The following is a 26,601-nucleotide window of genomic DNA, read 5'->3' on the forward strand; positions in this document are numbered from 1 at the left end:
CTGATCTCCAGCCCAGCGCCACACATGATGAACACTTCTAGCAGCTGCCAATTTCTGACTGCCAGGCTGCTTTCTGCCGGCACTGCTCCCCCCGAGCCTTCCTGCCTGGAGGGCCTACCTGCACCCCCTCACCCAACCTGTTCCTGAACAGCTCCTGCAGTTCCCTGATCTTGTCAGAACTACAGGATCACATTTGTGTTGTAAGAAAATGTCTCTGAACAATGTGGAGAACAATGGAAAAGGAAGACTCATAGAGGAAGGGAGGCCAGTAAAAAAATAGGACTCAGTTTAGGCCAAAGGTTGGCAAACCTTGTCCTGCAGGCCAACTCTGGTCCACTGCCTGTTTTTGCACAGCCTAGGAGCTAAAGGTAGTCTTCATACTTGGAAGCATTTGAAAAACATCACAAAAAGAATATTGTTTTATGAAGTGTAAATATTACATCAAATTCACATGCAGATGTCCACAGATAAAATTTTATTGGGCCCTGGCTAGTGTTGCCCAGTGGTTGGAGAATGAGAACCCAAGAGTTGTGGTTTAGATTCCTGGTCAAGGGCACATACCTGGGTTGCAGCTTCAACACCCGGCCCAGGTCAGGGTGTGTGCCAGAGGCAACCAATCGATGTGCCTCTCTCACATCAATGTTTCTCTCTCCCTCTTTCACCCCCTCCATCCCTCACTTCCACTCTGTCTAAAAAGTCAATGGAAAAAATATCCTCAGGTGAGGATTAATAAAAAAAATTTTACTAGAACACAGCCATCCTCGTCCACTGACAGATCTATGGCTGTTTTCATGCTACATCGTTCAAGTTGAAGAGATGCAACGGAGAAACTTTGGCCTACAAAGTATAAAATATTTACTATCTAACGCTTTAAAGAAAAAGTTGACCATCCTCTGTCATAGGCTAGAGATGACAAAAGACCTGAAGGGGTTGCATGGCAAAGAATGGAAAGGTTTAGTATAGGGGAACATCCAGAAATTACAATCTATTCTCCACTGGAGTTATTATCTTTCTCTCTCTTTCTTTTTAAAAGTGGTATTACTTTCAATATAAAACGAATCCATAAACGTGTACAAAACAAAATACACAGCTCACTGAATTATAATGAATTAAACACCCGTATATCTAGAAATAGATTATCTTGCACGTCTTAATGACTCCACGCTTTATGCAGATGACCCTGTAGCCTGAGCAGCCTTAAAATTTTACTTAAAGGTGAATTCTCCACCTTTCCTTACTTCCCCAACTCAGTAAATGGAAACTCCATCCTTCTAGTTGAAGGCCAAAAACTGTGAAGTCGATGTTGACTCATCTTTTTCTCTTACTTTTCATATCCACCCCCATGGAGCAAATCCTGTTAGCAACACTTTCAAAATCAAGAATCCATCATTTCTCACTCCCAACAGTGTCGATCTGAGCTACCACGATTTCTAATCCATGTCATTGCCAATAGTCCCTTGCTAAGTGTTAGTTTCCTGTTTCTGTTCTTGACTCCTTGCAGTCTATCCTTAGCATCCATGGCAAGCTTTCTTAGAAAATGGCTCAAATCAGGCCATTCCTATGCCTCGACCCTTCTAATGCTTCCCCATTTCACTCCTTTCTCCTTCGATCTCGGTTCTTTAGCTACACTCACTTCCTTGCTCAGGCTTGAACATGTGAAGGACGCACTTGCCTCGGGGTCTCTACATTGCTCTTCCATCATTCTGCAAAATGGTCATCAGAAGTCCCATCTGTCACATCCTCATTCTGGTTGTTCTTCACGTCACCTTATTGATGCGGTCCTCCTGGACTATTCTCAATAAAACAGCTCCTCCTATTCAGGAACCTTCTCCCATGTTATTTCCTTTACACCACCTGATACATTGTGCATCTCTCATCCTCCGAGAAAAACTCAGGGCGCTTATCAATTTCATTTCCCAACCTGTAAAATACACCCTAGTATACAGTAAACTATTTTATATATACAATTTTTAGAGTAAATAAATGCTCTTTAATAATATATATAATAGGGATTTCCAGTCCAGATGGTGGGTAGGTAAACGCGGTATCACGTCCTCCCACAACCACATCAAAGTTACAACTAAACTACAGAACAACCATCATTTTAAACCACCTGACCTCCAGCTGAATGGCAGTCCTACAACTACGGAATTACAGCAGCAGCCACACCGAGACTGGTAGGAGGGCGGAGGGGACGGGCTGGGCCCACACCCACGTGTGGCGCATAAAAATCAGGAGGACACCTCGGCTGGGAAGGTCCTCCCTGAGGACTGAGGGGTCCCCGTCCCACACCAGGTGCCCCGCTCAGGGTTCCAGTGCCAGGAAGAGAATCCCCATCACTTCTGGCTGGGAAAACCAGCGGGAACTGAGGCTCACGGAGGCTGAGGCGGCTGGAGCCCAGGCAGCTCCTTAAAGGGCCTGCGCACGGACTTATCGGACTCTCTCCCTCTGAGCTCAGAGGGGAGGCAGCTCGAGGGGCGCCAGAGACACACAGGTAAGAACTGAGCTGTATGGCACTGGAGCGAGGGCTGGAGAGGGGGCTTTCTCGGGGACAAACGTGCTATCAGAGGCCTTTGTTCCTTTGGTGAGCCCTTCCCTGGGGCGGCAGACAGTCCTCATATCTGGGACTCCAGCAACCTGGCTCACACTGGTAGCCCCGCCCTGCTGACTCCCTGAGGCCCCGCCCCACCCAGCTTTCAGGCCCACCCAAGCTGTTGCCAGTTGCTTAACCATAGGATTGGCCTGTCTTGGATCCTGCTTCAGGTTTTTCCTAAATTCTTTCAAATGAGCAGCATCTGGTCTCAGATAGCCCCATACTGCTTATTAAGTAATACACAGAAACAAACACAGGGAGGCAGCCAAAATGAGGAGACAATGAAACAGGTTCCAAATGAAAGAACAGAACAAAACCCCCAAAAAAGAACTAAGCAAAATGGAGATAAGCAACCTAACAGATGCTGAGTTCAAAATACTGCTTATAAGGATGCTCAATGAACTTAGTGAGAACCTCAAGAGCATTAAAAAAAAAAAAAAACAGTCAGAAATGATGGATGCACAGTCAGAATTGAAGGAGGCATTAACTGAAATAAAGAATAATTTACATAGCTTCAATAATAGAGTACGTAAATCCAAGGAGCAAACCATCGATTTGGAATATAAGGAAGCAAAAAACGCCAAATCAGAACAGCAAAAAGAAAAAAGAACCCCAAAAAAAACGAGGATAGTGTAAGGAGCCTCTAGGACAACTTCAAGCGTGCCAACATCCGCATCTTGGGGGTGCCAGAAGGAGAAGAGCGAGAACAAGAAATTGAAAGCCTGTTTGAAACAATAATGGCAGAAAACTTTCCTAACTTGGTGAAGGAAACAGACATACAAGTCCAGGAAGCACAGAGAGTCCCAAACAAGATGAAACCCAAGAGGCACACACCAAGACACATCATCATCAAAATGCAAAAGGTTCAAGACAAAGAGAGAATCTTTTTTTTTTTTTTTTATCCTCGCCCGAGGACATTTTCCCATTTTTTGTTCAGATAGAGCAGGAGGGAGAGAGAAGAAGAGAGAGAGAGAGAGAGAAACATCGACGTGAAGGGACACATCGAGTGGCTGCCACCCGCACGACCAACCAGGGCAGAGGACAAACTGCAACCGAAGTACGTGCCCTTAGCGGGAACCGAACCCGGGTCTCTCTGTACCGCAGGCCGACGCTCCAACCGCTGAGCCAAACCGGCCAGGGCCAAAGAGAGAATCTTAAAAGCAGCAAGAGAAAGGCAGCTAGTTACCTACAAGGGAGTTCCCATACGGCTGTCAGCTGATTTCTCAAAAGAAACTTTGCAGGCCAGGAGGGAGTGGCAAGAAATATTCAGAGTGATGAAAACCAAGAACCTACAACCAAGATTACTCTATCCTGCAAAGCTGTCATTTAGAATCGATGGCCATATAAACACTTTCCCAGACAAGAAAAAGCTAAAGGAATTCATCACCACCAAATCATTATTATAGGAAATGATTAAGGGTCTTATTGAAGAAAAAGATAAAATATATGAACAAACAAAATGGCATTGAATACATATCTATCGACAATGGAATCTACAAACAAAATGACCAGGCAGAACAGAAACATTCTCATAGATACAGAGAACATTTTGTTGGTTGCCAAATGGGAGGGGGGTTGGGGGAATGGGTGAAAAAGGTGAAGGGATTAAGAAGTACAAATTCATTGCTAGGCTGACAAACTCAAAGGGAAACGGGTTGGGGGGGGAGGTGAATAAACCAAAGAACTTATATGCATAACCAATGGACACAGACAATAGTGTGGGAAAAGGCGGGAGGGGGGCGGGAGTGGGGAGAAGGGGGTCAATGGGGGAAAAATGTAGAACATCTGTAATACATTTTACATTCAACAATAAAGATTTTAAAAAATAATAATAATATATATAATAAACAAAAATATGTATTTTAATGCCATATCCCCATAATTGGACAAAAAACTTCTTGGTAAAACACATTCACAAGGCTATTTAAATAGTTTATAATCCACATGCTCTCACCTCCCACCACCAGACACATTTGCTGTGTTCCAGGAACAGTAAAGAAAGTAATGTGATTAGCACACAGCTAATGAAAAAGAAAGGCGTATAACATTAAGGAAGCAACTGGAGATTGGGGTCAATCCTTTATGAATTTTAGGCCATGGTAAGGATTTTAACCTTTACTCTGAGGGAACTGAGCAGTTATTGTAGGGCTGAAAGCCACGGGAATGGCATTATGACTTGATGTTTAAAGTGATAATATTGGCTGATGGGTGAAGAGTAAACCTCAAAGGGCAGAGGTAGCAACAGAGAGAATGGTTAACAATCTACCACAGTAATCCAAGCTCTCGTGGAGATGATACAATGATGACTTGTTCTACAGAAGTGGTTTTCAGAAACTAATGATGGTAAACATTTTTTCTTTCCTTTTTCTTTTAGAAGGCCTTAGTGTAGGCCTGGTCCACAGAAGTAATTTTAATTACTATTTTCTCACTAGCTTAATGAATTAATGAATAAAGTCACTCTATTTGTCATATGATTATAATATTCTTGTTTAACCAGGCCCTTCTTAATAAAAATAACAAATTGCACCTTGTAACAAGTGTCTGAGCTTGTTTCTTCTGATTGTAGCAAATCAATTCACTTACTCTGAAGAGAGATAACTGGTAACAACTAAGAACAAAGTGCATTGCTACTATAGCAGAGACTGGCCAGGTATTTGCATCAGATTCCTTCCCCTTCAACCAAAGTTTAACAATCTCAACAACCTTTTCTTCATTTAATACACTGTGGAAGTTGTTGAGAACTGCAGTTAACAGTATGAGCTGCAGTCAGAGAGCTCCTTCCAAAACCCTCTCTTCCCTTTCTCAGTTTGATGGCTTTGAGAAAATAATCTCTCCAAGCTTTCTCATCTGCTGTGATCACATAATGAAACAGGAAGTACACGGGGCCTAACACATATGAACACTAAATTATTTCCCTCCAACTGGACATCTTTGTGAAAGTCATTAATTTCTTCCCCGCTAGTGAAAGACTCTTTCTCTGCAAGCACCCCCACCCAGAATTACAGCTAAACTGTATCATATTCTAGACCAAACATATAAAGCTACTAAACAAAGTAGAGAGGACAAACATCAGTGAAAGAATCAATCGGTTTTTTCAATAGAATCCGGGCTCAATAACATCCAGGAAATGGGTATTGTGAACAAATGCACCATTTTCTTTTTATGAACTGATTTAATATTTGAACCAAATATTTTTTTTATATTTAAAAAGAAATAAAAGAAAATTTACAACTGAGTTTCATCAAAAATATGCACTTCTAAAAATAGTATTTAGTGTTATTGTATTGACAATAAAGACCAGCTCTGCTCACTGTAATTTCTCTGTCACCACTGAAGAGACACCTGCCCATCCAGATTAAAGAAAAAACAACAAAAAACTTCCACTTTAGTAGGTTACTCAATTTGATAGTACATTCCCAAATAAATGCTTGAACACATTTTTATTTTATTTATTTATTTATTTATTTATTTATTTATTTATTTATTTTTTGGTACGTGCCCCTAGCAGGAACCGAACCCGGGACTCTCTGGTCCTCAGGCCGATGCTCCAACTGCTGAGCAAACCAGCCAGGGCTTGAACACATTTTTAATTTGAAAGTATCAAATCATCAATTATAATATATTCAATGGTACAGTTTGGAAAATAAATGTTGATCTTCATGATAATGTTGGCCTATGTTTAAGTGCTATTATCTTTTATAAAACTTATATTTATTACTGCAAAACACACTATAACACCAAAGTCCCAGAGAAAAAAGATATACAATTTAAAAAATATATGACTTTTTTTCTATTTTAACATAAAACAACTAATGCAATTTTTATATAAATATATCAAATATGAACTAATATAAAGATAGGGATTACAGATGATGGTGGTTGGCTCAAAGAGGATTTAAGAAATGAGGAGCAAGGAATCTTGAAAGCATAACATCAACAGTGAATCTGTATTGAAGTGTTTTTTCAGTTTTGTTTTGTTTTTAAGGTCCAGATAATATCCTGACAGATACAGAAATTCTTTACTAAAGCAGATGTATGTTTCTCAAAATTATCACTATGCAAGTAGAAATCATTCAGGCATGAAGAATGACCTAAGAATTAAGGAATCGGCTAATCATTTCTAAAGAAAAAAAAAAAAAAGTAAAGTAAACATGCAGAAAATAAGTATCAAAATGACCTCAAAATACCAATTTAATCAAACGATTCTCTAAATGTATTGACATTAGTAATTTCAAAAATCATTTAGGGCTATCCTCCATCTCTTCCCCGCACACGTGCACGCATATTAGCATGCACTAAGAAATACAGCGAGGCTAACCTTATTTGTCTCTAATTTTTCAAAGTTTCAATTATTAGAAAACTTTGATATTTTCATATTGTTAACCAATTAACTGTAAAAAGTCCCCTAAATGGCTGTCTCCTGTGCCTACGAATAGCAGTGGAGGTTTAAAGAATTCAAGTCAGCCCTGGACAGTTTGGCTCAGCAGTTGAGCATCGACCAGCGGACCAGAGAGTCCCAGGTTTGGTTCCCGCTAGGGGTACGTACCACAAAAAATAATAATTTAAGTCAAAGAAGGGACATGTTCCAGAAGCAGAGAGGAACTGAACCTTGTGAAACACAATGTTATAAAGTACCCAAGGTGGTCAGTTTTGTTTTTGTTTTGTTTTTTTATATCTTAGAAAAAATTTTGAAAAGGATATTGAGAATTAATATTGGAACAGGGCACCCTTGTTTACAAAGCACGTTCCTCTATAAAATCCCATTAGATCTACTCCTGTGGCACTTACGAATGTCATTTATTCTCTCACCAAAGAAATAAAACCAAGCGAGGCATTTTGTGGGTGATATTTGAAGTGCAAAGAAGAATACACAAAGTGACTTCCTCACTGTTTGCAAATGCTCAATGTTTTACAGATCGGAAGGACAACTAAGATTGAACACTGGCTATCACATTTAATATTTGTATCTTTAAACCTATATAGAGATGCTGACGATAATAAATTTTTGCATAGCGTAGTAAAGCAAATTTGGCATATTAAGTTGCTACTGCCATATTAATCCCATAACATAAAATAAACTCAATTTTTCACATTCAGTTTATCAGCATTACAGCACACTGAGGAAAATTTCCAGTAGATTGGATTTGATTATCTCTCGATGTATTATAGCTGTAACATTTCATGAATCAATCTGCTTTTTATTAAAGTAAATTTGCCACAACAAATATACCTCAAGTGTTTTTTTTTAAGATTTTGTATAGGTTTTTAGAGAGAGAGGAAGAAAAAGGGAGAGACAGAAACATCCATGGGTGTGAGAGAGATACATCCATCTGCCTACTTGCACACCCGCTACCAGGGATGGAGCCTGAAACCCAGGCATGTGCCCTGACCTGTAATTGAACTGGCAACCTTTTGGTTCAAGGGATGACGCCCAACCAACTGAGCCACACCAGCCAGGGCTTATTATGTGTTTATGCTGTTGTGTCTCTTTATTGAATAAAGTGTGTCTAACTTTGAAGTTTGATGTCTTTAACTTTTAAATCTTTCGCATTTTACATAAATAACTAACATGTATGTTACGAATATTACATAATCCTGATTAAAATAAATTTGCAAAGAATGTCTCTTCTGGCACTATAAACACCTTTCCAGTAAAAACTACAACTAAAAACAAGAAATAATGTTTTAATAAATGTTGGGCAAGTCTCAGTCCAGTTTTCTGAAGTCCAAAATGGGATGGAGAGGGGATCATGGGAATTACCAGATGATTTCTGAGGTTTACTTCCAGGTATAAAGTTCAGGAAGACTATAAGGATAACTTTTGTAATAAAATACAAATAGCTATATAAAATAATATCAAGTGGTGTGTGACACTGGAGAATAGCTCTGAAATTCTGAATTGGACTATGGATTCTATTAAGTTTAAAAGAAAAACACATCCCAAGCATTCTGCAAGGGTATGACATACAATGAATAGTTCAAATTGTTCTTTGCTGATCAGCTAGATGTTACAACGTATCTTATCTTAATTGTTAGGGAAGACATGGTCCGGGGTCTACCATCTCTGTGCCCTCTGTCAACTATCAAGTCACTTGAAGATAATAACGCACAAAAGTAGAGATTTACAAATAGAGCATATCCTACCCTCAGATGGCAGAGTCCTAAATCAGAGAAAAGTTCCACATGATTTCTAAACAAGTAGAAATGAGTGAACTGCTACCTTAAAGCTATCCATTGTATTTGAGAAGTTAAATTTAGAGAAACAAAATCACATTACGTTAGATTTTTTTCCGAAGAATTCCAAATTCTGTCATTAATAAATTGATTCCCAGGATGTCAACTTAGTGAGTTCACAGAGTATGAAGTAGTGAGGGGTTAAAGACGGTTTTGCCCTTGGACTACAAAGTTTAGAGCTAAGGGAAATCCAGGGGACAACCCCACAGACAGCAGCCAGGCAGACAGAGGTGCACCAGGGTAAGACATGCTAACTTAGATGAGGAGCCTGGAGACATTGGCTGACATTTTGCAGTGTGGTTACAGTTGCCACACTGTTTGCGGGAACTCTGACAGTGGATGCAGAAGTAGCTAGTTCATGCAAAAAGTGCCAGCATTCACTTTCACTGTGGATTTTTTTTCTGCCTTTCCTGACAGGCTCAAATTGCCATTTGTAACTGTTGGCCACATCAGGTTGCTGCGGTGTACTTTAAAAATTTGAAGGAAACACAGACATCTATCCTTCATTGCGCAAACTACTAGCTTAACATAGCTCAACATTTAGATCACTGTATGTCTTTCGTTGACATCATATCTTTGTGAAGCCGGATTTTCAGTAGCTGCTGTGATAAAGAGCAAGCACTATACCATTTCACCGAGGAGCAGGAAATGAGAGTGAGGATATCCAATCTAATTCCAAGGTTTAAGAAGTTATGAAGTGCACAACAGCGCCAAGTTTTAGAACATAAATCTCTAAGACAAACTACTTAATACATTCATGTGTTAGGTTTTTCTTTGGGCCTGCATAGCCATAAAAAAAATAAATAAATAAATAAATAAAAAAGTTGACTAAAATATTCAAGACACTGTGATCCTAAACAACTGGGAATTTTTTGTGCTAAAGCATTATACTCCATATCATAGGTCTATTTCTTTGCGTATAGCAGTGTTTTTCAAAGTGTGTCTGGGGCCACCCACATTGTAATGAGGGAGAAGGGACCGTTGCTTAGTCAGACATATTGATCACAACTCTGCTGTCTGAAGGTGAAGATCAAAACTGAATTCTTATACTGAAATTTTTTAGATGATTCCAATACATGAAGGGGTTTGAGAATGCATCACTTAGTGGTTAACTGGAATATGGGTCAGATGGGTACAGCAACAAAGCAAAAACTTGGTGTGAATATATTTTAGAAATAATAGCTATTATTAGGCATCATGTGAAAAGCTCTACAGAGGTAACAAATTGCTTTCTGAATAAAGGGTAAGATCTTTGGGATGTAAAATAAGGGTCACTCATGGTCTGGCTTCTTCCTACCCTTTCTCACCACATCTTCTACAATCAGCACCCATCTTCCTCACGGCCACCTACTGACCTCTCACACACATCCAAACCATCCTCGGGGAGAGCATGTGTTCATCCTCTCACTCGCAAACATTATCTCACCTTTGTAAAATGTGCAATTCAATGGTTTTAATATATTCGCAGTTATACAGCATCACCACTGTCTAATTTCAGAATATTTTTATCACCTCGAAAGAAACCCCCACAGCCATTAGCAGTCACTCCCCGTTCTTCCCAGAGGTGGCTGGCGCACCCAGTGGGCTCCTAACAGGGTCACAGGTGCTGACAGTTGGAAGCCCTCGGGCGGGCAGGCATTGACATGGTGTGCGTGGAGGGGGTCCTGTCAGGGACGTGGGACACGCAGCTTCCAGGTCCGTCTTACATCTGTATCTCCAGCCTTATGTCTTTCCTCAACCTCCTGACCGTCGCACAGAAAGATCGGATTGTCCCAAATAAAACTCATCTCTCCCTTGAGACCTGTTCCTCTTCCTATGTTTCCAGTTTTGCTGCATAGAACCACCTTCTATTTGGTCATCCAAGACACAAACTTCAATACCTGTAAGCATCCATGAACCCATTTATTCCACATAGAGTTACTGAGTGCTTGTGTAGGCATCACCACATTAAATGTTTTATAGATGATCAAGGCCAAAACTTGATCATGACTAAGTGCATATCTTCTTGATTAAAGCCATTTATATTCCAAAGGGGTTTTTTGTCTTTAAGTATATGCAGGGTCAGCCAAGTAGAACGCTGCTGCTGACCCTGACTACTGCCCTCGTGGGTACGTTACGTGTACTATCAAAGGGATGCAGAGGATTCACTATGAAAACAGAAACGAGACTCTCAAAGTGTTTATGGACATATAGGGGAGATAAACAGAAAAAAATGAATTGTAGACTGTTATCAAATGATAAAGGTAGGTATCTAATAAGAGCTTGTTGGACTGAAATCTGATTTAATACTGGAGGTTGAGCTAAGAACATGGACAAGCAAAGACAAAGAAGACAGACATTCTAAGTAAGAATTACAGCATACAAAATGCCCATGGGTTACAGGCATGATAGATTCCAAGAACAAAAATAAATGAACATGGCTGGTCGATGAGGTCTGTGTGTTACATGCATGTATTTGTGAGTTGAAGGAGGGAGTGGGATAGATGGGGGATAAAGGAATGGTGATACATCAGACTGAGAACAAAATCCAAACCAGATCCTAAAAAGCTTTATATATCTGGCAGACTCTATTGATCCCTTTCAATAAGTATCCTTTACCCATCAAATAGAACTGTGACCTATTCAGGACATAAGTACATGTTCTTGATTTCTATGCCAGTCCTGGGAAGACTTGTGTTTAGTTTTAAACATGATCTCATTCTAATAAGTTGTTGATTATTTCAAAGGTGCAAGTGTCAACCATTTGTGGCCAATGAAATAGAAGCTGGCTAAGACTTTTCTGCTTGAACAAAAATATAAGTTCTCAAAAAGAGAAAACTCTTTGCTCTCAGTTTTGCTATCTACAGGAACTGATATCTGGGCAAGAGTGATAGCAAATATACTAAGAATTATCAAGAAAAAGGTTTAAAAAAGATAGCAAGGGGCTCAGGCCTTATTGCCATTATTGAGTGGCTGAATATATACCAGGAAGTACTTCTAAACTTCATGTTATTTGGAAAACATAAATATTTATTTGTAAAATTTCCATTGGGTAGTCCCTAACTTGCAATCACTTACATAAAGGAGTTTAGAAGTTACCTTATAATATACAACTTTGCCTTTCCCTTTGTGTTTCGTTTAAAACTACATAGTATCTGTAGGGTAAAGTGTAAATCCTGGTGCTGTTCCATGAGGTGGAAATATACCCCAATCCCTTGTCTACTCAGCAAGCTCCTCCATGGGCTTTGTCTTCGGCAGTAGTATGGTTACCGAGCTCCTGTTCGTGTCTCTGCCCCACCCTCATTCTGAAATTGTCTAATTTCACTAACTACAGTGCATTATAAATGTTTATTTCTGTTTTTCCCACTATGCAATCAAAACCCCCCTTTTCATCTTTGTGTGTAACAATTGCCACAATGTCTGACACATTGTAGGCATTCAGTAAATGTTCATTAAATTGAATGACTCTTGTAATGTCTGGAGGCTGAGCTCATGTTAGAATCTGCCCTCTTCTTTCTCCTTTAATTCTAAGTACTCTGGAGAGAGGAATATAGAAAATGGATATTTAGGCTCACTGAAAAATAACTACCTGAAAATTTTATCTACGGGGAGATCTCTATAATTCTAAAATATGATTTGATAAACGGTGTTCTGAATATTAAAGAGCCTGGCCCAGCTAGTGGGGCTCAGTGGACTGAACATTGTCCCATGGACTGAGAGGTCCCAGTTTGATTCCTGGTCAGGGCACATGCTGGGGTTTTGGGCTCAATCCCCAGTAGGGGGCATGCAGGAGGCAGCCGATTGATGCTTCTCTCTTGCATGGATGTTTCTATCTCTCTCTCCCTTCCTCTCTCTAAAAAAAATATATATATATATGTATATATAAAAAAAGAAACATTTTTAAAAAGGCTGAACTCATTATGCTATGTATAACTATCTTAATCTCTGGGGCTAGGCAAAAAAACCAAATGTTTTCTTTTTAAAAATCAAACATTATATCACTGGGGGGCACCCAATCAAGGTTCTCTCTCATCAATATTTCTATCTCTCGCTCCCTCTCCCTTCCACTCTCTCTCAAATCAATAAAGAAAAATTTTGAATGAAAAAATAAAACCACACATTATAAGCATGGCAATAAACAGATAAACAAGACAGGGCAGGCCCTGTTCTCATTGAGTTTACATTCTGGTGGGGATAGACAAACTCTATCAGTGTTGATCCAAATGCAAAATGGAAATCACATTAGGCCTTTCCAAGGGAGGACATTTAATACAAGATATTGGTTAGAATTCGGCAGTGGAAGAGCTGAGGCACTTAAAAAGACAGCATGGACTCAGAGATTAGTGTAACGGGAACCCAGGGGATTCATTTACTCGTTTTTTTAAAAAGTCTCCTGTTGAGACTGCCATGTTCAAGAGATTCAATCAGCAAGGCAGAGAGAGAAGGAGAGAAGCTCGGACTCTCCCTGCTTTACAGTTTTCATCTTCCTGCTCGTATGTACGAACAGAGTCAGCGAGAAGCCTGGAAGCAGCGGGCAAGGCTCGTTCCCTAACTCGCCCATGCGGACAGCGGAGCAGGGGACGTCCAGGGGTGACTTTGAGAACAAGCAGGTCGAGGATCAGCAAGGAGATAGTAAGCAAACGAATAAACACATAGAATAGTATCTCATGACAAGTACTATGTAGAAATAATATAATTTATGCTTTCATTAATTGTTGTTTTCAGACATAGGTAATATGTCTTTTAAAAAACCTTCTGAAGCCCTGGCCAGTTTGGCTCAGCGGTTAGAGCGTCGGCCTGCGGTCCAGAGAGACCCGGGTTCGGTTCCCGCTAAGGGCATGTACCTCGGTTGCAGTTTGTCCCCGGCCCTGGTTGGTCGTGCGGGTGGCAGCCACTCGATGTGTCCCTTCACGTCGATGTTTCTCTCTCTCTCTCCCTCCCACTCTATCTGTACAAAAAATGGAAAAATATCCTCGGGTGAGGATAAAAAAACAAAACAAAAAAACCTTCTGAAGCACTGGCCAGTTTGGTTCAGTGTTTAGAGCATCGGCCTGCAGTCCGGAGAGACCCGGGTTCAGTTCCCGCTAAGGGCATGTACCTCGGTTGCAGTTTGTCCCCGGCCCTGGTTGGGTAGTGTGGGTGGCAGCCACTCGATGTGTCCCTTTCACGTCCATGTTTCTCTCTCTCTCCCTTCCTCTCTCTTCCTCCCACTCTAACTGAACAAAAAATGAAAAAAAAGTATTTTCGGGTGGATAAAAAAAAATAAAGAACCTTCTGAAGAGGTCAGAAATAGCTATCCGAATGGACAATAACAATATGATAAATCTTAAGTGCACTGGTCTTATAACATGAGAAGAAGGCTGCAAGGCAGGTTGACTCAAATTCAGCTCAGTTAGCTTTTCTTAGGTATCTAAACTGACTTTGCCTTGGTGATGAAAAAATAATATGATGTTATTAGTCTTCAAGAAATAGAATAAATTCCAGTATGGCAATAAGAGAACCCCACAAGTGAATATCATTTATGTCATATGAGCCAAGAGAACATTAGTACACATTATAGAAAACCAAGAAAGATAAAAATTCACTTTAAGAATGGAAAGGATTATTATAGGGAAATATTGGCAGACTCAAATACTTGAAAGAATAGCATGTGCTGAATGACTGAAATAGAGTGGAGGCATTTGGAAGAACAGTGTGCCTTAAGCAACTGGCTAGTTTAAGGGAATAGTTGTTTTTGTTTTTGATTTTTTTTCAAAAACACACATCGTACAATTGAAACGATTTATCTCCTGCAAGAGGGATGTTTAGAATTCTATAACACAATATGGCTGGATTGGAAATATAATGTCAGAAAATTGGGTTTGGACTGTGTTAAAGAGGAACTTAAAGGCTAGCATGCAAACCCATAAGCAAGAAGAAAAGGATATAAATAGCATGCTATGAGCCCTGGGCTCAGGGCCGGTCTTCACTACTGCTAAGTGTTCCAATTTCTTGTATACAGATATACTCATCAGCAAAATAGAATCCCTTGACACTTCAAATGTTTTAATAAGTAACAAAATAATAGTTTCACATGTGCTTTTAAGCTAACATACATGTCTGTGTATAATAATTGGTATTATACCATTTCTTAATTCAGTGCACTAGGGGGACTGCAAGGCTTTGCAACAGTAGTGGTAAGCGATGGGTATCTTTAGCTAGAAGCTCAGTGGGGAGACGATGGGCAGCAGACCATCGCTGTTGCACAGGTGAGAAGGTTTAAGTCTGGAAAGTAAGACGGAGGCGATGAAAATTGGAGAGAATTAATTAATGAGATTCAAGAAGTAGAATTAATCGGTTACAGAACTGGGGGAAGAATGGAGATTTTTTTTTAAAGCTGAATTCATTATTCATTGGGAAAATCAGGACAAATGAAAATAATAAATACCCAAGAGAAATATGGAAAGTCATGATTATGGAAAACCTTCAGAGGTGATGGTATTCTAATGCAAAATATATAGTCAAAGAAGGGAGTTTTGAAAATGGAACACAGAAATGCTTGTTTGGGGCGAATGGGAAGGAGAAGTGTGTTGATTCAAGAAAAGAGTGAAAAGGGGGTGGTCAGAGGAGTAGACTGAAGGAAACCAAAATATTTTTGTCATTAAAGACAAAAAAAGAGGTTACAATGGTGACAGAGGGGTCAAAGGAAATGAAGACTATGAAAATTAGCTTAGAAATGAAAAAGTCATGGGTAACCTAAGAGATAATACAAGAATTCATTACAAAATATTAGGAAATAACTGTGTGATAAGGAAGTGTCCTAGATGAAGGCTCTTCTTGAAAAGACTTTGGTAAAGTGGGGATACACAGAACACTTCTGGACACTTCTATCTATTAATGATCTCTCTGTAATTACCAACGTAAGATATCTAATTGAGCATACTAGCATATTTAGAAAGTACATATTGGGACAATGGGTGAAGGTGGGCCCATATTCAAAACCTGTTCCTTTTTCTATCTAGCAAATGGCTTAATAAACCTGTTGTGTGTTTTTTTTTGGGGGGGGGGGAGGGATGGGTTTTATACATAACGATACTCAGTTTTTCCTGACAATAGTTTTGTTTTAATATTGACAGATGAGAGGCTTGTTTTCTGTTTTTTCACTACTGAGCTGGATCAGAGTTTTAATCTACATAAGCAAACTTTGAAGCAACATTACTCTCTGCTTTCAGGATGAAGACAAACTCATGTCCCTATCTGGTAACATCTCTTTGGAAGAAAAGCATCATAGATGGCTGTTTCTGCAGAAGGAAGACCTGTGTAAGATAAGGATCCCCCAAGCTGAGCTTTCCCAGACATGTGGTTACAATTTTAAGAGATATTTACATTTTTAATTTATTTTTCAACATAGAAATTGTCGGTGGCTTCTATCTCTCTTTGGTGGCATTTCTCCTTTTCAAAGCCTGTTATGCCCCAGAGGCATTTCAAACTAGAAACTTGGAGGTTAGAGCACAAAATGGTAGGTGGAATAAAGCAAGTCCCATAAGATAACGTACTTCTCTAAGGATCTTCTTATTTATTTTCTCAGTGAGTATACAATTATTGATTAGGTATATACAAGACTTTTTGTGTTAGCAACTGCTGCCTATATGTCATCTAACTACATGAGTTTGAAGTCCTGCTATAAGGTCATGTGATCAGAGGAATTAATGGAAACATTCTGAAGCTGTAGTTTTGCTGTTGTAATCAATTCAATTCATTACATTTAGTGAGCTCCTATTATCAGGCATACAGACGTATGAATGATCCTATTGCTGTTCCAATAACCTCACACTTAGTAAAGTTTCTAACAGACAAGGAAACAATATTGTAAATACTATAATATTGTATACAATACTGTATACACAATGCTAAGGAAGTTAAGAACCGAGGTGCCACAGACTAGGGAAATAACACGAGCTTCAAGAATACTAGGATTTTGAGTGAGTCGTTGATGAAATTTTAGGATGACACAGGAAAAAATACTGAAACAGAACATTCCAGGAAGGAGAAACAACAAAACCATGAGAAGTCAGGGAAAATCAGACACATTGGAGGCTAATTATCTGGTGGAATCTGCACCATAAAAACATGGTTAGAAGATGAATCTGGAAAACCTGGACATGTTTTGAGGTGTTTTGAATGCCAAAATTACGTAGTTTGTGTATAAGTAGTCTACAGGAAAGCTCTGTAGGTGCTTGAGCTGGAAAAACACATTATTGCAAATGTTCTTTGGAAGACTAATGTAATAATCACATGTCCATAGATAAAAGGGGAAGAATCTGAAGCAAGTAAAGCTGACATTGCAATTATCTAAAAATACATCAATTAAGTGAACTAGGATTGTGGCTATAAATTAAGATGAGGGAACTTTCTTATCTGCCAAAAAATACATGTCTCAATATTTTCAACATCTCTTTTCCCTCTCTTTAAACTTCTCATTCTCAGAAAGTACTGCCATGCTAGGATTATGAAAACAATAACAGTAAATGTGTGAGGCTATTATTCCAATATTCTACAGTATTTTAATAATATAGATAAAATAACACATATGTGTATGTACACATATGCATATCACTTAGTGCAAAAAAGAACATTGCTGTCTTTTTTTTTTCATTTTTAACAAATTTTATTATTTAGAACAATGTCATGTTTAGAGAAAAGTGCACAAAAATACAGAGGGTTCCCAATTACACCTCCTTTCCACCAACACACACAATTTCTTCTATTCTTTTTTAAAATTATTTTTCTTTATTGCTTTCAGAGAGAGAGAGAGAGGAAAGGAGAGGGAGAGAGAGATGGAAACATCAATGAGACAAAACACTGATTGGCCACCTCCTGCATGCCCCCCACTGGGGATTTGGCCCACAACCTGGGCATGTGTCCTCACCGGGAAGTGAACCGGTGACCTCTTGGTGCATGGGTTAATGCACAACTACTGAGCCATACCAGCCGGGCCAATTTCTTCTATTCTTAACATCTTGTAATAATGGGTCTATTTGTTACAACTGATGAACCAAACCAATATTATTACATTTTATTCATTAGAGTCCATACTTTGTATTAGGGTTTACTCTGTATTCTATGGGCTTTGACAAATGCATTTTGTCATGGATCCAGCATTAGAGTGTCATACCAAATAGTTTCACTGCCCTGAATGTGTCCTGTGCTCCACCCATTCATCCCTCACCCTCTTCCTTGTGACCTTCTGGAAACCACTGATCTTTTTACTCTCTCTATGCTTTTGTATTTTCCAGAATGTCATATAGTTACAATTATACACTATGTAGCCTTTTGCAGATTGGTATCTTTCACACAATAATATTCATTTATTATTTATTATTATGTATATTTATTATTTCTTCATGTCTTCTCATAGCTTGATAATATTTTTATTGCTGAATAATATTTAATTGTATGGATCTACCACAGTTTATCTATTTAAATATTGGTGAGGTTCCCATTCCCATCTTGGTTAGTTCCGATTTTTGGCAAATTTGAATGAAGCTTGAACATCCACATGTGAACTGTTGTGTACATATTCTCAACTTCTTTGGGTAAATACCATGGAGTGAGGTTGTTGGATCATATAATAAACCTATGGGTAGCATTTTGAGAAGCTGTCAGAGTATCCTTTAAAGTGGTTTTACAATTTTGCATTTCCATCAACAATAAATAAGACTCCCTGTTACTCCACTTCCTCCTCTGTATTTTGTTTGTCAGTGTTTTGGACTTTGACCATTCTAATAGCTATGTGGTGGTATCATATCAAAAGATATATGATGATGAGCACTTTCTCATATGCCTGTTTGCCATCTTAAATAGCTTCTTTGGTGAGGGGTGTTTCAGGTCTTTTGCCTATTGTGTGACGGGGTTGTTCATTTTTTTTACTGTTGACTTTTAAGAGGTATTTCTTCTCATCCTTCTTCTCCTTCTCCTCCTCCTCCTCCTCTTCCTCGTCCTCTTCTCTCTCTCTCTCATGCTAATGCAAATGGTATTGTGTTTTAAATTTCCAATACCACTTATTCATTGTTGATATACAAGAAAGAAAATATCTTTTGTATATTAACCTTGTATCCTGCTACTCTGCTATAATCACTTATGAGTTCCAGAAGTTTATTTGTTGATTCTTTGGAACTTTCTACATAGACAATCATATACTCTACAAAATATATATATATATATTCATTCCAAATCTGTCACTTTTTGTTTTATTTTCATATCATATAGTATAAGCTAGAATTTCCAGTGCTATATTGCATGACATTAAATAGGACTGGTGAGAGGATACGTTCTTGTTTTGTTTTCAATCTTAAGGGGTAATATTCTCATCATTACGTATCATGTTAGCTGTGGTTTTGTTGTCCACATTATTTATCAAGTTGAAGTTCTCCCCTCTTCCTTGCTTTCTGAGATTGTTGGATTTTGTCAGTGTTTTTCTGCATCTATTGTGAGAGTGATATATATTAATTTTTAGCTATCAATGTGATTGACTGTGTCAGTTGAGTTTTAAATGTCCAACAAGCCTTATGTACCTGGAATAAATCCTACTTGGTTACTGTGCATGCATATATTATAACTTGCTGTATTTAATTTGTTAATATTTTCTTAATGTTTTTTAGCATCTATGTTCACCAGACATACTGGACTGTAATTTTTCTTCCTGGTAAATATCCTTATTTTTTAGTAGTAGAGTAATGCTGTCCTCACAGAATAAGTTAGGAAGAGTTCCTTCAGCGTTTATTTTCTGGAAGAGGTTGTAAAGAATTGGTAACATGTCTTCTTTAAAAGTTTGGTAAAATTCACAGTGAATCCACTATTTGGGTCTCATGTTTTCTGTACTGGAAGATTTTTATTTATTGATTTAATTTCTTTGATAGTTATATACCTATTAAATTATTTATTTCTCTTTTTGTGAGTTTTATAGATAGTATGTTTCAAGGAATTCATCCACATAACCCAAGTTATCAAATTTGTAGGCATAGAGTTGTTCATAATATTTCTTCATTATTCTTTTACTGTCCATGGACTGTGACTGTCTTTCTCACTCTGTTTCACACTCATCATCCCCAGCCCTCTTATTCCTCTTCCCTGGCTTTTGTTGGCCTTCAAGGAGAGTCAATTTCTTGATCTTTTCAAAGAACCAGCTTTTGATTTTATTGTTTTTCTCTATTAATATCCTGTTTCAATTCTTTATTTCTGCTATAATTTTTACTATTCCCTTGATTAGTTTGTACTCAATTTGCTCTTCTCTTTTAAGTCTTTGTATGACTTTTTCAAAGTGAGATTTAAAAAATAATATTTATACATACTGTGAAGTAAAACTAAAGACCGGTAAGTTATACTTACCTAATGTTCTGCCTTGAAAGTGCTTTACATAATTTAAACACTAGTGATTTCATAAGTTTCTTAGGATCTTGTTTGTTAAAAGAACAAATATTTAGAGGGGCTACTACTTTCTGTCAGTATAATAGATGCTGTTTCAAAAAAAGGCCATGCACTGTTAGGGCCAATATCCCAGTTGGGCTTGACAAAAAAAACAAAAAGTAAACAAATACATATATTACATTGGTGGTAATCAGTGCTATAAAAGTAGTATAAGTTCAAGGAATAGAGAAGTCAGTGTTATTTTATATAGGATGACAGATAACATGAGAGCTGAATGGCTTCAAATTTCAAGATACTTCTATCTACTTTCAGCAGGGATTGGTTAACTTTAATAAAATAAAAACTAAAATGTGCTTTAATTGTATTTCCTCTCTTCTAGCCACCAAAATTCAAGACTGAAGGACGCTAATACTTTGATTGTCATCAATTAATTTATAAATTTTCTTTGATAGTTCTGGTGGTTTATTGATTGTATTGACCTTACACTGAAGCCATGAAGCCTGAAGGACTCACTAGGAGTTTAACTGGGAGTCTCACATTAAAAAAATAAAGTCATCCACTACATAAATAATTTGTTTGTGCGATGGAGAAAAAGATATTGCACTTAAAAATAAAACATGAGCTCAGGCTGATCTGGCTCAGTGGTTAGATCATCATCAGCCCATGGACCAAAGGGTTGTGGGTTCAATTCCTGGTCAACTTCCTTCTCTTTCCTGCATGTTTAGTAAATTGCAGACTTGTACAAGCCCTGATTCCAGAAAGATCTAGAGTATACTATGGGGAAAGGGCACCAGGACAACTTCCTTGAATTCCTTTGTAATTGCAGGGCAGAGACCAGTACTTCCATCCAACCGTCCCTCTGCTCTATTTGTGGGGGTGGTAATTTACGAGACAGTATTCTTGTCATTCTAAAGTTTTCAATAGCATTCAACATTCCGTGACCCCTTTTTATTTTATTTTTTGGGGAGTATATAATTTTTAAATTCATTTTTAAATTACAGTCAACATTCAATATTATTTTCTATTAGTTTCAGGTTACCAGCATAATGATTAGACAACCATATACTTTACAAAGCGTTCCCCCAATATTTCCAGTACCTATCTGGCACCATACATAGTTCTTAAAGTATTATTGACTATATTCACTATGCTGTACTTTATATCCCCATGACTATTTTGTAACTGCCAATTTGTACTTAATACCTCCACCTTTTTATTCAGTCTCCAAAGCTTCCTCCCCTCTGGCAACCATCAGTCTGTTTTCCGTATCTAAGAGTCTGTTAGAAAGACCCCTCTCGTATCACTGACTCCTATTTCCTTGCCACTCATGAGCGTGATCTGATTGGCCTTGGATTCCACAGATCATCAAATAGCACAGCTCCTTGAGACTTCGTCGCAGATTCTCCTACATTGTCTAATTAATACCATCTATTCATATTGCTTTACTATTCTTTATAATATCTAATGCTGATGGTCCCCTACTATCTCTGAACATCAATTACGTTCAACTACAAACACTATGCCCACTTGAAAATCTCTACATCACTTGAAGTTTACAATTTCAAAACTGAACTCTTGATTTTTCTCCCCAAATCTCCGGACTTCCACACAATTAAATTATTATCAATTACTCCATCCTCATGAGGTTTAAGCCAAAAAAAATAGGTATCTACTTTATCATTTTGTATTTCTTACTTTTCACATAAAATTATCATTGAATACTGAAAATTTTAACTTCAAAATATATCTTAAATCTGTCTAGTTTACTGTCAGCACCATAATCTAAGTCTCAACCATCTTACACCCAGATAGACTGTTCCAGTAGCCTTTTGACAAAAAAATTTCATTTTTCTTCAATCCGTCTAAAATATAAAGCATGATCTACTGAAAATATAAGTTGGACCAGGCCACCCTCTTACAACCCTTTACAGCCTCCCTTAATAAGCAGGTGACCTAAATGACCAAAGTAACCTAGAGGTGATCATGGTGAAGCAGAAAGAGCTTTCTCAGCCTAAGGGAGCAGCTGTCCACTGGTTCCAGCAGATGTCCACACGGAGGTACGTTTGTTTCAGTTGCCAAGACTACCAAGGAAATAAGATGTGCACGCGCATGTGTGTGAAATCTGCTGATTTTAAAATGCCAGCTCCCATATTTTAAAAACAGTGTGTACTTAAAATAAAACATATAGCCCTGGCTGGTATGGCTCAGGGTTAGATGTTGGAAAGTGCAATGAAATGTCATGGGTTCAATTCCAAGTCAAGGGCATGTGTCGGGGTTGCAGGTTCGATCTCGGCCCAGTCAGGGTGCGTGCAGGAGGCAAACAATGGATGTGTCTCTCTCACATTAATGGATGTGTCTCTCCCCCTCCCCCACCCTTCTCCTCTCTCCAAAAATCAATGGGGAAAAAAAAACTTAGATGAGGATTAACAAAAAACAATACAAAACAAACAAACAAACAAACAAAAACATATTTGTTTAATCCAGATTAGGCCCAACGGCTGCCAATTTCTTCCCTGCAGAGATCTGGCTTTCCTCCCATCTCTTCAACTTCATTCTATGCTTTTCTCCCACATACATTCTACAACGCAGACTCTCGGACCTTTATTTTCCTGAAACAGCTAATCAAGCTCTTTCTCAATGTGAGGCTCTTCCTTCCTTGTGTGGTGAAAGGCAGGGGAGGGAAGGAGCCAGGGGACTGGATGGAGGTGGGCAGAGTGGGGGGAATGAGGGACATCTGTAATAGTGTCAACAATAGAAAAAAATGTCCATCAAAGGATGAATGGCTGAACAAAATATGAAAAAAAGAGGAAGAAAAACATTCTTCCAGTAAACATAAGAGTAGGACCTTCTTAAATTGAATGGTCTCCCATTCTGACATTATTATTATTATTCTCTCTCACAGAACACTTTTTTTTTATTAATTTATTTTTGTTACAGATTTTTCTCCTTTTTTCCCCACTGACATCCTCTTCCCCATCCCCCACCCTGTCCCCAGCTTTGTTGTCCATGTTCGTTGGTTATGTGTACATGCATATAAGCAGAACACTTTTTTTAATTGTATTTTTTTACTCTAAAGTACTTTTCCAAATTTGTGATTACATCTGCATGTGTTTATTTGTTTATTAATTTTCTGCCTTCAAATTTTAAGAACTATGAAAGGCATATACTGTGTCTGTCTTTGTGTGTTTTATTTGGTCCTAGTACAAGGCCATGCACATAATGGACAAACAATAACTATATGTAGATAAAGAATATAACAATGTTTCTAAATTTCTCATCCCACCTATACCAGATTCTAGTAATCCTTTAGGACCCAGTTCAATGTCAGCATTCTGTGACCCTGATCTCCTAAGTCTCCAAAAATACCATACCTTGTCTGTGATTCCACAACATTACATACATTCTCAAATTATCATGACCCGATTACATCTTAATCTGCCTGTGGGCTTTATGCCTAACATCTGTCATGGTGCTTGAACCGTGATGGGCAAATGATCTTAAGATTTGAAATCCACTACACTTGATGGTATTTAACTCACCATATTGCTTTTATATTAAGTCTATTTCCAATAAGCCATATATTTTTCCAAATAGTGGGGCCATGTAAATATTAATATCAATAATAGTGATTTTATATGTTATATCATACTGTAGTTGATTTTGTCTCAAGCTCTGACTACTACCATACATACATTATCTCATATAATCTTCCCCTCAAACCCTATGTTTGTTTTTAGATCTGAGGACATCAATCTTGAAGAAGCCAAGATAGTTCATGGCAAGGATGGGGATCTGAATAAAGTTTAACTTCAAAGCATAATGTAATATAGTGATTCAAAGATCAGGTTTTAGATTCATGAAGTAATGAATTCAAATTCCATTAAATTATTAGCTGGGTAAACAGAGCTTCAATGTTCTCATTTGTAAATTGAGGACAAAATAGTAAATACCTGATGGGATTTTATAATAAGGAAAGAAGACATGTAAATTGCTTACCATTTTGTAGTCTATAAACAATCACTATTAATTATCGAAGTTGAGAGATTTAGTTGATTTTTAATAAGTCACTTAGTATCATTTAATATTTTATAGGATTTGAAAACATATTTGATTTGTAAAAAGCTATAATCAGAGGACTACTGAATTCAAGATTTAAAAAATATGATTTATTATTAGTAATTTAAAGTAATGGCTACCAAATATATAACATATACTCTCCGGGTTATTTGTAAACTTAATTTAAAACTAATGAAATGAATTCTACTTAAAGATGGAGATAAGCTATATTCAAGTTATGTTTACTTCTAAAAAATAGGTATAAATGTTTGCAGGAAGGTTTCACAGACAATACTTCATTTGAAACTCACCATCACATGTGATAGATTTGATTTACATGTTACAGAGGAAGAAATTAGACCAACAGAACTGTGTGACTTACCGAAGATCAGACAACTACTAAGCAGTAGAGTTCAAACTTAAACTCATGTCTTTCAAATCCAAATCCTATCCATGTCTTTCAAACTCATGTCTTTCAAATCTAAATCCATGTACTTTTCACCTAGTACATGATGGGAATTTAAACATTTAAATGCCAAAGGTGCTCTGTGATGTTATTTAATTCAACACTAAAATAATGAAATATTATTAACAGTAACACATCCACAGAATCTAGCTGCTATAGCTGTAAGTCACCATGTCTTCATCTCCATATGGTTATTTTTAAAATAAAAATAAGAATTAACCAAATAATGAAATAAGCAATTTAAAACATTACCTAAAATCTGATCCAACTCTCTTCCCATTTTCTGGTTCACCTGGATCTGGACATAAATTGGAAGCTGTTTTAATACCTCCCTCATTTACTGTAACAACAAAAAAAGAAAGAAAGAAAGAAAATGAATCAAAACACATATAATTAGAGAATTAAGGATATTAATTTTTAAATTTACATAAAATGAATTCTTGTACTTTGTTATTATAGTTTAAGTACAGAATGTTAAAATATAATTCTATAACCTAATAATGAATACAAAATCAATTTTTCTATTTGTAGACTTATAAATAATTAAGTTTGATGTTCATATTTCAATGACATACTATTATGATATTAACACAGCAACAGTTAAAGCTTTATTTTTAATTACTATTAAATTGTAAGCTCTCTGGAAATGCATCCCCAGTGCCAGAGTTTCCATTAATTATTAGCGGTAAAGAAGTCATCACCAGTTATAACAATGTAATTTGGGTACCTGTTATTTTTTAACTTGCAATAGAAAAATAAGATACTATGAAACAGTTTAAGGTTATTAGTATTTCTTCTATAGTCTATAACAAAGCAATTTGTTCTACAAATATGAAAGTAACACTATGGTTCAAATTACCAAGCAAGTCCTAGAATTATGGTAGAATGCTATAATCCAAAATAATGGCTTTACCCTCTAGCAATGTTCATGACTACATTTTATTTAGCCATTGTACACATTTTCAGTGGTTTCTTCAGGACACCCAGTTAATGAAATACTAATTAATATGTTCAGTGAATGTGATTACATTGGATAAATAAATTTCCAAGGTAGATTTTTTAATGTAAAAATTATTAAACCAGATAGTTCTGAAATATCTGAGTGATATTGTTTCATAAATTCAATTGTATAGTAAACAAGAATAACTTCTATTTTCCTCTTCATCAATTTCTCTGCTTTGATTTTGAGTGGTAAACACACAATGCAATATCCAGACAATGTATTATAGAATTGTACACTTGGAACCTATATAATTTTATTAACCAATGTCACTCCAATAAATTAAAAATGTATAAAAAGAAAAGAATCTGAGTCGATATTTCAGAAAATAAAAAATATAAACTTTGCAATTGTTCTCATCTTTCACAATGGATTAGAATTATGGTGGAGCTTTCTTTAAAAAATAAGTTGCCTGCTTCTACCTCCAGATATTCTAATGTATTTATACTATGGTAGGTCCCTGGGCATCAGTTTTGTTTGTTTGATTTTGTTTTTAAGTAATACTCAAGGTGATTCCACTGGATCCCTGCATCATTTAGTTCAGACTAGTCAATGTGTTTAAATTAATTTATCAGACAGCAAGATAATTGTTAGATGATGGCCCAAGAGTCATAACTCTCATAAAGTCATCATATTTCAATTACATATTAAATCTTACTTTTGTGTCTTTATTCTATAAAAGTTATTTTCTTAAATAGCCCCAATAGTAGTACCCTTATTGCCAACGTTATTACATGTTCACTGGTCCATGCAAAGCATGTGATATTTATGCTTTCCTTAGTCTGTTGACTTGCTACTTAATACATACTTTTCTGTTTTTTGCTTGTTTGTATTTGGGGTGTGTGTGTGTGACTATTCCATTACTTT

The 26,601-nt window shown here is 37.3% G+C and overlaps 1 protein-coding gene across 3 annotated transcripts in view; it reads right to left on the bottom strand.

Moving 5' to 3' along the window:
* Positions 1-26,601, bottom strand: part of CSMD3 (CUB and Sushi multiple domains 3) — a 1,073,312-nt gene that overhangs the window by 629,385 nt on the left and 417,326 nt on the right. For all 3 annotated transcript variants that reach the window (XM_036263876.1, XM_036263875.1, XM_036263874.1), the window contains one exon: positions 24,987-25,074. In XM_036263876.1, the coding sequence (XP_036119769.1) occupies positions 24,987-25,074 (88 nt within the window). The remainder of the gene's footprint in view (positions 1-24,986; positions 25,075-26,601) is intronic.

Source organism: Molossus molossus, unplaced genomic scaffold, assembly GCF_014108415.1.
Source record: "Molossus molossus isolate mMolMol1 unplaced genomic scaffold, mMolMol1.p scaffold_m16_p_16, whole genome shotgun sequence".
In the NCBI taxonomy this organism is placed as follows: domain Eukaryota; kingdom Metazoa; phylum Chordata; class Mammalia; order Chiroptera; family Molossidae; genus Molossus; species Molossus molossus.